Source organism: Pan paniscus, chromosome 16 (assembly GCF_029289425.2).
Source record: "Pan paniscus chromosome 16, NHGRI_mPanPan1-v2.0_pri, whole genome shotgun sequence".
In the NCBI taxonomy this organism is placed as follows: Eukaryota; Metazoa; Chordata; class Mammalia; order Primates; family Hominidae; genus Pan; species Pan paniscus.
Genome location: NC_073265.2, coordinates 79,280,503 through 79,296,665, shown reverse-complemented (window position 1 = coordinate 79,296,665; position 16,163 = coordinate 79,280,503). Strand labels below are relative to the sequence as shown.

General features: G+C 51.9%; 1 protein-coding gene and 1 long non-coding RNA gene across 18 annotated transcripts in view; one reads left to right on the top strand and one right to left on the bottom strand.

The window, feature by feature from the left end:
* Nucleotides 1–2,114: 2,114 nt before the first annotated feature.
* LOC129394039 (uncharacterized) lies at nt 2,115–6,719 on the top strand. Of its 2 annotated transcripts, none has more exons than XR_008621226.2 (4): nt 2,115–2,241; nt 2,585–2,708; nt 5,546–5,642; nt 6,584–6,719. It is a non-coding gene; the product is annotated as an uncharacterized LOC129394039 (long non-coding RNA). The 2 variants fall into 2 exon arrangements; XR_008621225.2 differs by lacking the exon at nt 2,115–2,241 and adding an exon at nt 2,255–2,451.
* The window catches only part of WDR93 (WD repeat domain 93), a 50,596-nt gene continuing 40,085 nt past the window's right edge, over nt 5,653–16,163 (bottom strand). For 4 of the 16 annotated variants that reach the window (XM_055098977.2, XM_055098980.2, XM_034939406.3 and 1 more), the window contains 4 exons: nt 14,449–14,512; nt 12,274–12,430; nt 11,769–11,964; nt 6,397–6,748 (listed from right to left, as the gene is read on the bottom strand). In XM_055098977.2, coding sequence (XP_054954952.2) covers nt 6,649–6,748; nt 11,769–11,964; nt 12,274–12,430; nt 14,449–14,512 — 517 coding nt within the window. In that variant the 3' untranslated portion in view covers nt 6,397–6,648. Of the gene's footprint in view, nt 6,764–11,768; nt 11,965–12,273; nt 12,431–14,448; nt 14,513–16,163 lie in introns of all 16 variants that reach the window. The other 12 variants (XM_055098970.2, XM_055098974.2, XM_055098971.2 and 9 more) reach the window with 6 other exon arrangements.

Sequence of the window (16,163 nt, the reverse complement as noted above, 5' to 3'; positions counted from 1 at the left end):
TCTTCCTACCCGTGGACACAGAGCTCCCTCTCTCCCTCCAAAGAAGAGCATGGGAGAGGTGGGAGGGGTTCTTGCAATCTTTAGCCCCCCCACTCCCACAGGCCCAGACCCCTTTGGCCTTACCCCCAGCCCTGGCTCAGCATCTAGTCCAGATGGGTCAGCCTGGAAGGGGTGGGGAGGGACGTCCAATGAGAAGGCAGCGGCAAGTAGAATCTGCTCATCTTTTCTTTGAACCTGGTGGGGAACTGGTTAAAACCAAAATATCTGTGTAGAAATACAACTCCATTATTGAGTATTTATTGTATGTACATCAGGTACCTATTATACTCAAGTAACCATTTTACAGAAGGATGAGGATCAGCGCTCAAGCCCAGGTAGGCCTCCAGAGTCCCAGCGCTCAGCTCTTGTGGGATTTTGCCAGCTCCATACATGTTGGGGCCTGAGGGATAACAGCTCCAAGGGGTTATTTTCTTGCATCCTGGGGTCTTATTCTCCATGCACTGGAGCATCCTGGCCTTGGAACTCCCCCACCCTCCGCCGGCATTTTCCCATCCGCCTTTTTTCTGGTTTCCCCACCTTGTGGCTTAGAGACATAAATAATGGTGTGGCGGTCCTGAGTTTATATAACCATGACCTCCTACAGGCCTAGCTGGGGTGAGATGAGGGGTCCATGGGGTTGCATCGGAATCCACACAGGCAGTTGCGTGCCTGTCTGCATTGGCTGGATTCACATCAGGGAGCAAGAAACGGGAGGCTTGAGCCCAGAAAGCGTGTCCTCATCCAGCCAGGGTGTCTGGGGAACAGTCATGATTAGAGGGTGCGGTGGGGAGAAGGGATGTGTAGCTCTCTGCCAAGCGTCCTTTACCCTCTATGGATAGATACCCAGTTCTCCCCTCCTCTCCTTCAAGTGTCTGAAACACAGGCTTTAGTGTCTGTTTTTATAAGAGCTTTATTAAGATACAATTCACATACCATAAAATTCACTCTTTTAACAATTGAATGGCTTTAGTACATCCACAGAGTTGTGCAAGCATTGCCACTAATTTTAGAACATTTTCACCCCCCAAAAGAAACCGTACACCTGTTAACATCACTCCCCACTATTCCCCTACTCCCAGTCCCTGGCACTCACTCTTCTAGTCTCTGTCTCTATAGGTTTGCTTTTTCAGGACATTTCATATAAAAGGAATCGCAAAATACGGCCTTTTGTGTCTGGCTTCTTTCACTGAGCACAACGTTTTTAAGGCTCATCATGCTCCCTCCTGTGTCAGAACTTCGTTTCTTTTTATTGCCCAATAATCTTCCATTGTTCAGCTACATGACAGTTGGTTTATCCGTGGTTCATCCGCTGATGCTGCTTGGTTTGTTTTTCAACTGCTTCAGAGATCACTTCCAGTACTCCGGCCCGGGCCAGGAGGGGCAGTAATGCAGAGTGGGATCGAGTCCCTGATCTGCAGTTCAGGGGTCCAGGCCAGGCAGGGCACACCCGGGCTGGCGCTTGGCCACAGAGTGGGCTCCAAAAGTCAGGCCTGCAGCGGGGTGGGACCTCACACCTCCGCGGGTCACCCCCTTTCCTGCTCCTCTGTCCCATCTCTCACTCCCCTCCCAGGACCCTAACTGGGGTAGAGTGGGAAGTTTTCTGGAGCCGACACAGCTTAGAAGATCTATTTGCATGGCAAAGGCCCTGCGTTTTAGAATGGAGAATTAAAGTTATTAGCAAGTCTTTTCACAGATAAGTGGGGCTCATTGGCTAGCCCCCTTCCCTGCAGAGGGCTTCTCCTCCGCCTCTGAGCCTGGGAGTGGCCCAGTGTTTATTAGCACCTAGGTGTGAATTTTCATTAACAAGGTTCTGCTAATAGCTGCCCAGACTCAGGACTGGAGATAGGAAGGGGACATCTCCCACTGCTCCAGTATCCCCAACCCCCACCCCGGGCAGCCCCATCCCACACCCGGAGGAAACCCTGTGTGCCTGTTCACAGAGCCGACAACAGTAGCCAGCGTCCACGTAGGCGCCCCGTGCCGGGTGGTAGCGGTGCCTCCCTCACCTCAGTTCTCAGCCCCGCTGCAAGGTAACCCCAGCTGCAGGGCCCCTTTAAGAACAGGAGGGTTAAGAAAAAGGCTGCAGATGGTGGGTGGCAGTGTTGGGATCTGGACCCGGCTGTGACTCCAGACCTGTGTGCGTAATCACCAGGTGTGCTGCCTTCGCTTCGGCTGAACACCAGCTTGTCTCAAGAACAGAGGGTACTGGGGGGCGCCTCACCTCCCCTGAGGCCCAGTCAGGGTGCCCCACTGTGGAGTGGTCTGGGCCAGGCCCCACGTGCCGTGGAGGGAGTAGTGAGAAGGACTGCACCGGCACAGGGGCGCCCGCTGAGGCCAACTAGCTGCCCGCTGGTCCCCGCTAGTCCCCAGCCGCCCTCCTCTTCTGGGGCGCTGCTTTCACAGGGCCACCTGGTGAGAAGGCCAGCGCAGGGAAACCAGCATTTCCAGAGCAGCGACCCTCGGCCGGGCTGTGTGCTTGGGGCTTAAAATTTGGGCTCAGGGCCGCTGGCAAGGTGGGTAGGTTTGCACTCTCTCTGTTTTACAGGCAGAAGCTGACGCACAGGGAACTCGAGGAACTTTCCATAAGGCTAGTGTGCAGCCCCTGGGGATGGGCCAACTGTGGGCTGGTGGTTGGTGAAGCCTGTCTTTGCAAGAGCCCTGGCAGCAAGGTAGGGGTGTGTGTGTGTGTGTGTGTGTGTGTATGTGGCAGTGGGGCTGTGTGTGTGGCGGCGGGGCTGTGTGTGTGTGCATGCGCATGTGTGTGTGGTGGGGCTGTGTGTGTCTGTGCGTGAGTGTATGTGTGTGTGTGGCGGCAGCGCTGTGTGTGTGTGTGGCGGCGGGGCTCTGTGTGTGTGCACGTGTGTGTGGCAGCGGGGCTGTGTGTGTGTGTGTGTGTGGAGGCGGGGCTGTGTGTGTGGCGGGGGCAGCAGGGCTCTGTGTGTGTGTGTGTGTGTGTGTGTGGCCATGGGGCTGTGTGTGTGTGTGGCGGCGGGGCTCTGTGTGTGTGCACGTGTGTGTGGCAGCGGGGCTGTGTGTGTGTGTGTGTGTGTGGAGGCGGGGCTGTGTGTGGAGGTGGGGCTGTGTGTGAGGTGGGGCTGTGTGTGTGGCGGGGGCAGCGGGGCTCTGTGTGTGTGTATGTGTGTGTGGCCGTGGGGCTGTGTGTGTGTGTGTGTGTGTGTGTGGCGGCAGGGCTGTGTGTGTAGAGGCAGGGCTGTGTGTGTGGAGGCGGGGCTGTGTGTCTGTGGAGGTGGGGCTGTGTGTGTGTGTGTGGGGAGGTAGGGCTGTGTGTATATGTGTGGGGAGGTAGGGCTGTGTGTGTGGGGAGGTAGGGCTGTGTGTGTGTGGAGGCGGGGCTGTGTGTGTGTGTGGAGGTGCGGCTGTGTGTGTATGTGTGGGGAGGTAGGGCTCTGTGTGTGTGTCTGTGTGTGTGGAGGCGGGGCTGCGTGTGTTTGTGGAGGGAGGGCTGTGTGTATGTGTGGAGGTTGGGCTGTGTGTGTGTGTGTGTGTGGAGGCGCGGCTGTGTGTGTGTGTGGAGGGGGGCTGTGTGTGGAGGCGGGGCTATGTGTGTGTGGTGGTGGGGCTGTGTGGGTGTGGGTGTGGAGGCAGGGCTGTGTGTGTGTGTGTGTGTGGAAGTGGGGCTGTGTGTGTGGAGACTGGGCTGTGTGTGTGTGTGGAGGCCGGGCTGTGTGTGTCTGTGGCAGCGGGGCTGTATGTATGTGTGTGTGTGGCGGCGGGGCTGTGTGTGTGTAGGGGGACGTGGCGGGGCACTGTGTGTGTGTGTGGCAGCACAGCTGTGTTATGTGTGTGTGTGTGGCAGTGGGGCTGTGTGGGTATATCTGAGTGTGTGTGGTGGTGGGGCTGTGTGTGGGGGAGGTGGAGAAGCTCTGTGTGTGAAATAATGTTCCTAATGCACGCTGGCCACCAGTGTCATGGTCAGCAGGGAACCAGCTTCGCTTGCTGACCACATGTGCCACTACACGTTGAGACAGGGATGTGTGGTGCTGTGTGGCTGTGAAGAGGTGTGGATGCTGTGTGGAAGTGTGGATGTGTGGAGGTGTGGATGTGTGGAGGTGTGGATGTGTGGAGGTGTGGATGTGTGGAGGTGTGGATGTGTGGAGGTGTTGGTGTGTGGATCCTGTGGGGAGGAGAGGAGGTGTGGATGCTGCACCTGGGCATTGGTATGCCTTGCTCTAGTTCCAACCGTCCCCTGAGAAGACATCAGGTTCTTTGTTTTTTTGACACAGAGTCTCGCTCTTTCGCCCAGGCCGGAGTGCAGTGGCATGTTCTTGGCTCACTGCAAGCTCCGTCTTCTGGGTTCATGCCATTTTCCTGTCTCAGTTTTCCCGAGTAGCTGGGACTACAGGCGCCCGTCACTACGCCTCGCTCATTTTTTGTATTTTTAGTAGAGACGGGGTTTCACCTTGTTAGCCAGGATGGTCTCGATCTCCTGACCTCATGATCCGCCCGCCTCAGCCTTCCAAAGTGCTGGGATTACAGGCTTGAGCCACCGCGCCCGGCCAACATAGGTTCTTGATGTTTCCGTGGGGTCTGTCACCCAGAGGGCAAGGACCTCTTTTGGGCCCACAGGCATGGCCAGCTCTGCCTGGGGCTGCACAGGCGGAAGTGGCTGGAGCCCTGGCAGCGCAGCCTACCAGCTGGGGAGCACTAGCCTCGTGCTGACCGGCCCTGGTTCCTTCTCCCTCGTCCCGCTGGTGGGACCTGGCACATAAGACGCCTTGTGAATGCCTCAGATCCCCTCTCCCCACCCGCTCTCTCCTCACACGCTGGGAAAGGAGAAGGTGGCCAGGTGTGGGCAGCACATGTCTTGGCAGAGGGTGGGCTGGGCTCCCTGCTGCCTCTGCTGGGCCGGGTGCCTCTGTTGTCTGCCTGCTCAGTATCCCTCCTGCCTTCCTCCCTCATGGCCCTGTCATTTCCTTTCCCCAGAGAGCTCTTCCCCTTGTCAGTCCTTGGTTTGGGGGTGGGAAGACCTCTCCCTCCCTCCAGGGATGGACACCTGCAGCAGCCCTGACCATCATTACAGTGAGTGGTTCAGGAAAGAGACTACATGCAGGCCAGTGAGGAGCAGGCTCAGGGCTTCGCCGGCACTATTGGGAAGGGGTGGTCCACCGGGTGCTTCTGGTGTCACCCAAGTGGAAGGCCTGCCTGAAGGGGGAATTAGAACTGAGAGGCGGAGGGAGACTCCAGGTGTGATCTCAACACCTGGGGTTGGATCCAGCCACACCAAGAGTGTGACTCCTGGACGGCTAAGTTATCTGAGCCAACACATCCCCCTTTTTGCTAAAGGTAGTTTGTGTTGGGTTTCTAGCATTTGCTATGGAGAAGCCCACGGGGACTGGACACAGGCTGTTCTACGCTGTCTCACCTGAGTCTCAGTTCCCTGCTCTGTAAAATGGGGATAACGATAACATCTATGTTTCACAAGGTTGCTTAAAGCTTAAATGTAAAATACACCAACCACAGAAATGTTGGTTCCCCGTCACCTTAGGTGGTGTGTAAGCCAAGACCATCTTCCTAAGTTCTCCTTCCTCGTCTCCAGAGAGCTGCCAGAGCACCTGCTGTGTAGAGGGAATTACTGCCAAGAGGTATGTTGGCGGCTATATTTCATTCCCATGGTGGGGTGTGGAGAGGGCCAGAGTGTCTCAGGCGGGGATACCTTCATCCCGGGGGACAGTCAGCCAGCCAGCATCAGTGCCACATGGGAGTTGTCTGGCCAACAAGGAATGTGGTATGTGACCCAGGGAGGAGGTGGATGGGGCTGCCAAACCGCAGCCATCACAAACTCTGAGTGCAGCCACCCTCCCAGGCAGTTTCTCACCCAAGAGACCGAGCAGGCCTAGGACCAGGCTGGGACACTTGAGCCCCCTCAGCCTCCAAGGTTCCACACAGGGTCCTCGTGGATCCCTTGGGCTGCTGGGGACCCCTCCGTCTGTTTTTTTGGGGAGGACAGTTTCTAGAGAAGAACAAGGCATCTCTCTGCCCAGCCACCTCTAGCGTTCCTGAGCCAGCAGGCCAGGGGCAGCAGTGGCCCAGCTCCTGCCTGCCACCTCTCCCTCCCACTCTGCCTCTCGTACCTGTGTGGCCTCAGGCCCTTACGCCACCATCCTGAGCCTCACCTCCTCAAAGCTATTCTATAAAGGTGTGAGCCAGCCGTGGGAGGGAGAAATGGGTGGGGAGAACAGGTGGGCGGGGTGTCTTGCTCATCTGAGGACAGTGGCTCTCCAGGGCCTAGGAGGTGAGTGGTCCTCACCAGGCCGAGGACTCTGGTTGAAACCATCATCTGGGCCCTGCTGGGGTCTGGACTGCGTGGGAACGATGAGTTATATACCACAGCAACTTGGGAGTCTGGAGACAATATCACTGTTTATTTGGGTGACACATCTGCCTGCCTGAGGGCTCTGACAAGAGGCTTAGTGGTTGAAGGTCCCCCAGATTATACTTTTCCCCTTGCTGGCTCTGCAGAGGCCCCAGACTCCGAGTGCAGGCCTGTGGAGCTGTGGCTCTGTTACATTTCTCTTGGCCTCAGTGTCCTGGGAGCAGCTGCCTCGTGGCTGAAACCTCCTTTTCAAAGATCCCGGGGCGGTGGCAGCCTCACTTCTTGAAGTTCTCTCTCTGGAGCGACAAGGAGTACCTCTGAAGCCGGGCCCAGTGCTCCTCCTCCTTCTCTGGGTTCTTCTCCAGCTTCCGATAGCTGAGGGCCACACAACTGTGATGAGAGGAATCTCCTCTCACTTCCCCAGCTCCTGAGCCCCCAGGGCAGACCTCGACTACCCTGTGCTCCTATGAGAAACTCTAAGAGGACACAGCTGCATCACCTCTGTGTCCTCAGGGCTCAGCCTGGTAAACAGCAGGTGCTCAGAAGGCCTTTCCTGGAGGAATGATGGGTCTAGCATTCTTACCTGTGAGGTGCATGTGGGTAGACAGGATGGCGAGCTGAGGAACTAAAAGGCTATTTGCAAACAAGCTGTGGTATTACACACAACGGAACATTCAGACTGAAAAGGAAGATGTTCTGACACATGCTCCACCATGGATGACTCTTGAGGACATTACGCTGAGTGAAATATGCCAGTCACAAAAAGACACACTGTATGATTCCAACTTTTATAAAGACAGTTTGAGTTGGGTCTTTTAAAAAGTAAGAGTTGTTGGCCAGGCGCGGTGGCTCACGCCTGTAATCCCAGCACTTTGGGAGGCCAAGGCAGGCGGATCACCTGAGGTTGGGAGTTCGAGACTAGCCTGGCCAACCTGGAGAAACCCCGTCTCTACTAAAAATACAAAACTTGCCAGGCGTGGTGGCACGTGCCTGTAATGCCAGCTACTCAGGAGGCTGAGGCAGGAGAATTGCTTGAATCTGGGAGATGGAGGTTGCGGTGAGCCAAGATAGCACCATTGCACTCCAGCCTGGGCAACAAGAGCAAAATTCCATCTCAAAAAAAAAAAAAAGTAAGAGTTGTTTAAAAAAAAAAAAATAAGTGCATGTTCACTACAGAAAAATCAGAGAAGCCCAAGATTCACCCCTCACGGTGCACACAGAGACAGGCACACTTAGCAGGGTGGAGGGGGCTGTCAGTGGGGTTGTGGTAGGGAAGGAAGTGCAAGTGAATGATGTTAAAATGCTTAGGCAAACAGGAAGAGGAGTACTCTGGGGGAGAAAGACAATGACTATAGCTTTGATTTGTTTTGAGGCTCTCCATCTATGTGGAGATAAGATTTTAATTAATTTTTTATTTATAGATGTAGATGTAGAGATGGGGTCTCACTATGTTGCTCAGGCTAATCTTGAACTCCTGGCCTCAAGTGATCCTCCATCTCTGTCTCCCAAACTGCTGGGATTACAGGCGTGAGCCACAGCACCTGGCTGGTAATGTCCAATTTTTCACAAAAATGGTGAATGCTATCTTAAAAATGTATTGGAGGCCGGGTGTGGTGGCTCACGCCTGTAATCCCAGCACTTTGGGAGGCCAAGGCGGGTGGATCACAAGGTCAAGAGATCGATACCATCCTGGCCAACATGGTGAAACCCCGTCTCTACTAAAAAATACAAAAATTAGCTGGGCATGGTGGCATGTGCCTGTAGTCCCAGCTACTTGGGAGGCTGAGGCAGGAGAATCACTTGAACCTGGGAGGTGGAGGTTGCAGTGAGCTGAGATTGTGCCACTGCACTCCAGCCTGGCGACAGAGCGAGACTCCATCTCAAAAAAAAAAAAAAGTATTGGAGATAGGTTTTATATTTAGATTTATATAACCGGTTATATGAATATATTTAAACACTGGAGAAATTCCTTCACTGTCTCAGAACCAAGCAAGATGCACCATATTTTGTGTTCATGTGCCTCTTAAAGGAAAGGGCTGAAGGTAAAGTAGCAATGTGTACTTTATATTTTTGACCTTAACTCTGCCAATCTAAGTAGAATTCCCTGTATCTATAATGGTTTCTTTTAGGCTGAGAATGGTGGCTCACACTGATAGTCCCAGAACTTTGTAAGGGCAAGGTGGGAGGGTCACTTGAGCCTAAGAGTTCAAGACCAGCCTGGGCAACATAGGGAGACCCTGCTTCCACAAATAATAAAAAAATTAGCTGGGTGTGGTGGCGCATGCCTGTGGCCCCAGTTGCTCAGAAGGCTGAGGCAGGATTGCCTGAGCCCGGGAAGTCAAGGCTTCAGTGAGCTGTGATTGCACCACTGCACTCCAGCCTGGATGACCCTGTCTCAAAAAATAGACAAAATAAAAATAAAATAAAATCGCTTTTACTTATTGAAAGAGATTCTGGTGTGATTTATGTGTAATAGCAAATAAAGAATATTTAACACTTTTTTTTTTTTGGAGACAGATTCTTGCTCTGTCGCCCCCGCTGGAGTGCAATGGCATGATCTCAGCTTACTGTAACCTCCACCTCCTGAGTTCAAGCAATTCTCCTACCTCAGCCTCCTGAGTAGCTGGGATTATAGGCACCTGCCACCATGCCCGGTTAATTTTTGTACTTTTAGTAGAGATGGGGTTTCACCATTTTGGCCAGCCTGGTCTCGAACGCCTGGCCTTAGGTGATCCACCCGCCTTGGCCTCCCGAAGTGCTGGGATTACAGGTGTGAGCCACCGCGCCCGGCCAATTTAACACTTTTTAAAAAAGTAATCTATACATTTGCAGCTTTTAAATAAAATCAGGCCAGGCGTGGTGGCTCATGTCTGTAATCCCACCACTTTGGCAGGCCGAGGCAGGCAGATAATCTGAGGTCAGTAGTTCGAGACCAGCCTGGCCAACATGGAGAAACCCCATCTCTACTAAAAATACAAAAATTAGCCGGGCGTGGTGGCGCATGCCTGTAATCCCAGCTACTGGGGAGGCTGAGGCAGGAGAATCGCTTGAACCCGGGAGGCAGAGGTTGCAGTGAGCCGATCGCGCCAGTGCACTTCAGCCTGGGTGATAAGAGTGAAACTGTTTCAAAAAAAAAAAAAAAAAAAAAAAACTCTCCCTGTGAAGAATAGTTGAACATTCTTGGTAGACCTTTAGAGAGGGCCAATGACAACCATCGCCTTCTTCATTGTCTCTCTCTCCCCAGAGACTCATGAGACCATATTCCTCTCCTGACGAACAGGCACATTTCCCTCTGGGAGGTACCAAGAGCCTCCCAGCGACCCACTACAATGCAGGAAGGACTTGAACGCCCCTGTTAAGTGCAGGTACGAGCTAGGAAGCGGAGAGGTGCTATGGTGCCACCTAGTGGTGATATTTAGAATTTTCCCAGGCATGTACTTGGATTAGCAGGGAGCCATCATCATGGTCATAACTACCATTTACTGAGCAACCCCTCTGTGCCTGGTACTTTCCATGTATCATCCCACTTAATACCTTAAGCCCAAAAAAATCAGGCATCATTAAAATGGTCAGAACACAGCCTGGCATCTCACAGGTGCACAATATGTGTTTTTTGACTGAATGAGGAGGCTAAGTAACTCGCCCAAGGTCTCATTGTAAGTGGTAGTGTCAGAATCAAACTCAGCTCTGTTTGGCTCCAGACCTGCATATCTTAACCATTCTACTTCAATCTTCCCTGAGTAAACAGTCTACACAGAGAAAGGGGGAAACAGTCGTGAAGAGACTCTTCCCTGAGTAAAGAGTCTACACAGAGAAAGGGGGAGACAGTCGTGAAGAGACATTATGGTGATTGGAGAGATCACAGAATCTCAGAGGTCACGTTACATACATAGGAACATCTAGGCCCTGGAAGGAAAGGAACCTGCCAGAGCCACCTAGTTCTGTAGTGGCAGGCCCGGGACGAGGATCCAGGACTCCACTGATGACCCCAATCCAGCCGAAATGTGTGGTCAGATCCCAAAAGGAATCATCAACAAGGATTTGCAAATCCCCAGAAATTTATTGTGAGATGGATTAGAAGAGACACCTATTTCTCCAGAATGGCCTGAGTACTGTTCCTTATGCTTTGATAGCAGAAAGGAGGGCAAGAAAACAGTGCTTGCAGGATTAGGGAGAGTGGAAAGAGGAAGGGGAAGAGGAGAAACGCACACATAACGGTTTATCTGAATGATGGGTAAAAGAAAGGGGTCTTAGATCATGGGTTGGCAAACATTTTCTGTAAAGGCCCAGAATGTAAATAATTTAGACTTTATAGGTCATGCTATCTCCTTCGCAGCCTTCAATCCTGCCATAGCATACAGTAGCCATAGATAATACATAAACAAATGGGCACGGCTGTGTTCAAATAAAACCTTATTTACAAAACCAGGCAGTGGACTGGATATGGCCCACAGGTCATAGTTTGCCAACCCCATCTTAATGATTGTGTCTAATAATCCAAACATACTTTTTTTTTTTTTTGAGGCAGGGTCTGACTCTGTCACCCAGGCTGGAGTGCAATGGCACGATCTTGGCTCACTGCATCCTCTGCCTCCCAGGTTCAAGCAATTCTCGCCCCCCTCAGCCTCCAGAGTAGCTGGGACAAAAGGCATGTGCTACCACACCCAGCTAATTTTGTGTGTTTTTTGTAGAGATGGGGTTTCGCCATGTTGGCCAGGCTGGTCTCGAACTCCTGAGCTCAAGCAATCTGCCCACCTCGGCCTCCCAAAGTGCTGGGATTACAGGCATGAGCCACCGCGCCTGGCCTAAACATACTTTTAAGAGGGAATTGAGAAAGTTAAAAAGATGATCTTGACAGGAAGAAAACAACTGGAAGCCCTTCTTTTCTCCCAGCCTGAATTAATGACTCTTTTTCTACCAATCCACATGTGAGGTGGAGTGCAGCTCATGGGCTATCATGGGGTAGAACCCTTCACTTAGGGGAAATTTCTTTTTTTTGGGGGGGGGACAGAGTCTTGCTCTGTCACCTAGGCTGGAGTGCAGTGGTGCGATCTTGGCTCACTGCAACCTCTGCCTCCCAGGTTCAAGCAATTCTCCTGCCTCAGCCTCCCGAGTAGCTGGGATTACAGGCATGTGCCACCACACCCAGCTAATTTCTGTATTTTTTAATAGAGATGGGGTTTCACCATGTTGACCAGGCTGGTCTTAAACTCCTGACCTCAGGTGATCCGCCTGCCTCGGACTCCCAAAGTGCTGGGATTACAGGCGTGAGCCACCACGCCCAGCCAGGGGAAATTTCAATGCTGAAAGGATTTACCATAAAAGAAACTCCACTATCCCTCCATCCAGAGACAACCTCAGATGTAGGAGGGGGTGAAGACACAGAGCTCTTTACCTCTTCTGGAGGAAACGCTCACATCTTTTCTCCAGTGGCAGTGCTTGGGGGAAGGCCATGTTATCCAAGTCCCTTTGAGGAATGGTGCAATTTTTTGAGATATTTTCCAGGAGTGGGCAGGCCTCAAAATTAAAATAGAAAACAGAATATTGGATTCCAGCATCGTCGGTGGACGCAGTTTCATGTGAATAGTCTCCTGTGACGAGACAAGAACACCATGTTCTGTGTAACAATCGCTTTCTCAGTGGGCTCTGGTCCAGGTGAGCAGGTGGGGGCTGCTCTCTGCTTATAAAGGCTGGGTCATCTGGGTTGAGCTGTGACTTCAGAGAGAAGACCCTGCTGGCATTTTATCGAAGTGCCCTGTGAGGACTGAGCTGCGGTACCCTTTGGCCTATGGTGGAGGGGGACACAGAGTAGGGAGGAGATCGGAGGGGCTCTCTCTGTTTGTGAGAGAACTAAGTCAGGGAAATGGTCAGTGGGCATCAGCCCTGGTCCCTTTCTGTACCTCGGAGCAGGAAACATGGATGGTCTGGAGACACGGCAAACACTGGCTTCCAGGGGACCTCCAGAGGAAAGGCTCCCGGAGGGGCAAAGGCACAGATGATTTCACGCTTGGCCACATCCATAAGGCACACAGAGCCATTCTTGGAAAAGATGAGCACCTGGGAAGCAAAGAGATGGTGAGGGGGGCTTCTACTGGACTCTGTCCCTCACAGGAAGGTCAAGTGTAGAGGTCACCCCAGTAAGGAATGAGAGAAGCAGCTGGACATAAAACCTCTTGGGCCCCAGCCTCTGGATCCATCCAGGGCTGCTGGAGACCTGCACACACATGTGTGCTTGGGGTCCCCCTCAGCCAACAGACCCTCCTCCACATGCTGTCTGCTCCAGGGCTATGCATTCCTCCCCTTTTTCCCGGCCTCTCTTCCAAGTTCTCTGCTTCTCTGCTGAAGAGCTCACCCTCCATGTAGCCAAGATTCCATTTCTCACCTGTGCTCCCAATGCCTTTCCTTCCCACTGCCTCAGGGACCTTGCTCAATCTAACAGCCCCTCTTGGCCTGAGATCTGAGCCGGGGATGCTCTCCTGCCTGGGCTCTTTCCTCTGCAGCGAACACACTAAACTCTCCCCATCCTTAGAAAGTCCCCTTTGGCCGGGCGCGATGGCTCATGCCTGTAATCCCAGCACTTTGGGAGGCCAAGGCGGGCGGATCACGAGGTCAGGAGATCAAGACCATCCTGGTTAACACGGTGAAACCTCGTCTCTACTAAAAATACAAAAAATTAGCCTGGCATGCTAGCGGGCACCTGTAGTCCCAGCTACTCGGGAGGCTGAGGCAGGAGAATGGTGTGAACCTGGGAGGCAGAGCTTGCAGTGAGCCAAGATTGCGCCACTGCACTCCAGCCTGGGCGGCAGAGCGAGACTCCGTTTCAAAAAAAAAAAAAAGCCCCCTTTGACCCAACATCCTCCTCCAGCTGCCACACCACTTTCCCCTCCCCACACAAGAGGGTCTCTCCACACCCTGTCCACTCCCCCACTCCTGCGTCTGTCTCCCAGCTTCAGCCACTCGTCTCCACCATGTTCTTGGTTTTTCTGCAGCACAGGACACTGCTCTCACTTTCTTCAGACTCTCCTCTCTGCTTGCAGGACTGTCCCCATGCAGTTTTCCCTGGGGCCCCTCATGGTCACTTTGTGAACTGATTTTCCAGGTCCTGTAAGTGACGGTAGTGCCCATGGGAACCTCTTCTCTATTCACTCCCTCTCTTTAACAAGGGGAACCTGCTGTACCCCCACTTCAACCACCTCTCACTAACTGTACTTGGCTGGTGAGCATGGAATCTACATTTTCAGCCCTGGGCTCTCTTGGAGCCTCCCCTGGGGGTCCTGTAGGCCCCTCACCCTCTGTAGGGCCACACCAGGAATCACAGACTTTCTCTCCAGGCCTGCAGTGGGCCCTGTAAGGACTGGGGAATCACCTCTGCAAGCGAGGATCAACCGCGCACGCTTCCCTCTCCTTTGGCAACAGCCACAGGTAGTCCAGAATGTGGAGTCCATCTCCGAACTGAGATCTCTCAACTCTCCATCCCTGCTCTAAATATGCTGTTCCCATTCTCTGACCTCTCTGTTTGAGCCCCGTCCCACACAGGGACACATCTGTATCCTTCTGCGCAGTGTACAGGACCTTCCATGGTCTGGCCCACCTGTCTTCCCGCCCCAGCCTCCTCCCTCTCCACATTCCACAGCAATCTCATGTGGCAGGTACTGGGACTTCCTGCAGTGCCTGGGACACGTGGTGCTCTCTTGCCTCCATGGTGTTGCCTTCTCAACTCCTCTGGCTCAGCTCAGCTGTCACCTCCTCCAGAAAACACAGTCCTCCCCTGCTGCCAACTTCTGCAGGTTGAGTTAGGTGACCCCTCTCTCTATTCCATGCATCCATTAAAAAATCCCTATCGCAGCCTTTCTCATGTTCTAAGGCAGCTGCCTGGTGACTTCTCTGTCTTCCCAAATGAGCTGTGTGCTCCATGAAGGCAGGTTCTTTCTCTTTCTATTTGTAAACCCGAAAGCTAGTCCAGTGCCTAACACATAACAGGCCTTCAATAAGCATTTTCTAAAGGACAGATGAACACATTCACAGAAGAGAAATGAGAGGCATGGGGCATTTACAGAGAGGCATGGGGAACCTACCATGCCAGGTAAGGCTGGGACTGGGGCCACGGCACAGATGGTTTTATCCAGGTGCTTTACAGGCCTATAGGACAGAAAATATACAGACATTCTCCTACTTTAAGAGTTTAAAAGTTTTGATATCCTCTTCTAGGCATATATCCTGGAGAAATTCAGAGAAATCAAGAAATATGTGAGGAGGCTGTTCATAGTAGCAAAAAATTAAGAACAATCCAAATATCTATTAGGAGGATGCTTAAGTCATTGTGGTATATTATACAATGAAATATAATACGGTAATGAAAATAAAAGAACTGGAGCTACATGCATCAACATGTATGGCTCTTGTGAACAATGTTGCAAAGCAAGATGCAGAATAAATACCATTGAAAAACAAGTTGGAGGCTGGGTGCAGTGGCTCACACCTGTAATCCCAGCACTTTGGGGGCCCAGCACTTTGAGCCCAGGAGTTCAAGACCAGCCTGGGCCACAGAGTGAGACCCTGTCTCAAACAAAACCAAACAAAACAGAAAGAAAGAAAGGAAAGAAGGATGCACAGAAGGAAAGAAGGAAGGAAGGAAGGAAGGAGGGAGGGAGGGAAGGAAGGAAGGAAGACAAGTTGGAGAATATATAGAATATGGTTCCCTTCGTAAGTTTCCTAAATATGCAAAGCTAAATAATATACTGTTTAGAGATACAGTCGTACAAATGTGGTTAATTCTTTTTCTTTTTTTAATAATTTTTTTTCTTTTCACAGAGAAGGGGTCTCACTATGTTACCCAGGCTGGTCTTGAACTCCTGAGCTCAAGTGGTCCACCCGCCTTGGCCTCCCAAAGTGCTTGGATTACAGGTGTGACCCTCTGTACCTGGCCTAAATGTGGTTAATTCTTAAGGGAAAGCAAAGGAATGATGAATTTAGAAAAATGGTGTGGTAGATTGAAAAGCAGTTGGCTGTATTTGGCAGTGACTCCCATCAAAAGATGGAGTCTGTTTTTCTACTGCTTGAATGTGGGCATGGATGTGGGATGTGCTTTGCCCAATGGGACATTAGCAAATGTAACATGAGCAGAAGCTTGAAAAGCATTTGTGTGCTATGGTTGCCCTCTCCTGCTGCTAGGAGCCCTTAGACTACCATGTGAGAAAGGCTGTACTAGTCTGTAGGAGAGACCATGAGGAAAACCGAGGTGCACTGGCCAATAACCTGCCAACTGCCAGGTGTGTGAGTGAAGCTATCTTAGAAGAGCTGCGAGCTGCCTGAAGGCACATTTGAGAGCCCAGGTGAGACCAGTAGAAGAAATGGACTGAGTCCAGTCCAAATTGCTGACCTACAGACTCAAGGACTAAACACTGACTATTTTCTTAAACCATTAAGTTTTGGGGTGGTTTGTTATTTAGCATTAGGTAATTAGTAAGGTGTTTGGGACGGAGCAAGAAGGATTGATGAGGGAGAGCCATGCAGGGAGCCCAAATGGAACTGGAGATTATCGATTTCCAACGGTTTCAGGGGAGTTGATCTCATTATTCTTTATTACACACACACACGTACACACATGCGCGCACACACACACACACATTATACAGGTTCATTTGCATGCATTAGGTATTTTTAAATGTTTAAAAGAGAGAGAGGTCCCTGGAGAAACTGATGGAAGTTTACTGTGGGAGAAATGAGCCTCTTCTTGGCTGTATGGGATGGGAAGGATGTTGTCTTAATCCATTTTCTGTTGCTTATAACA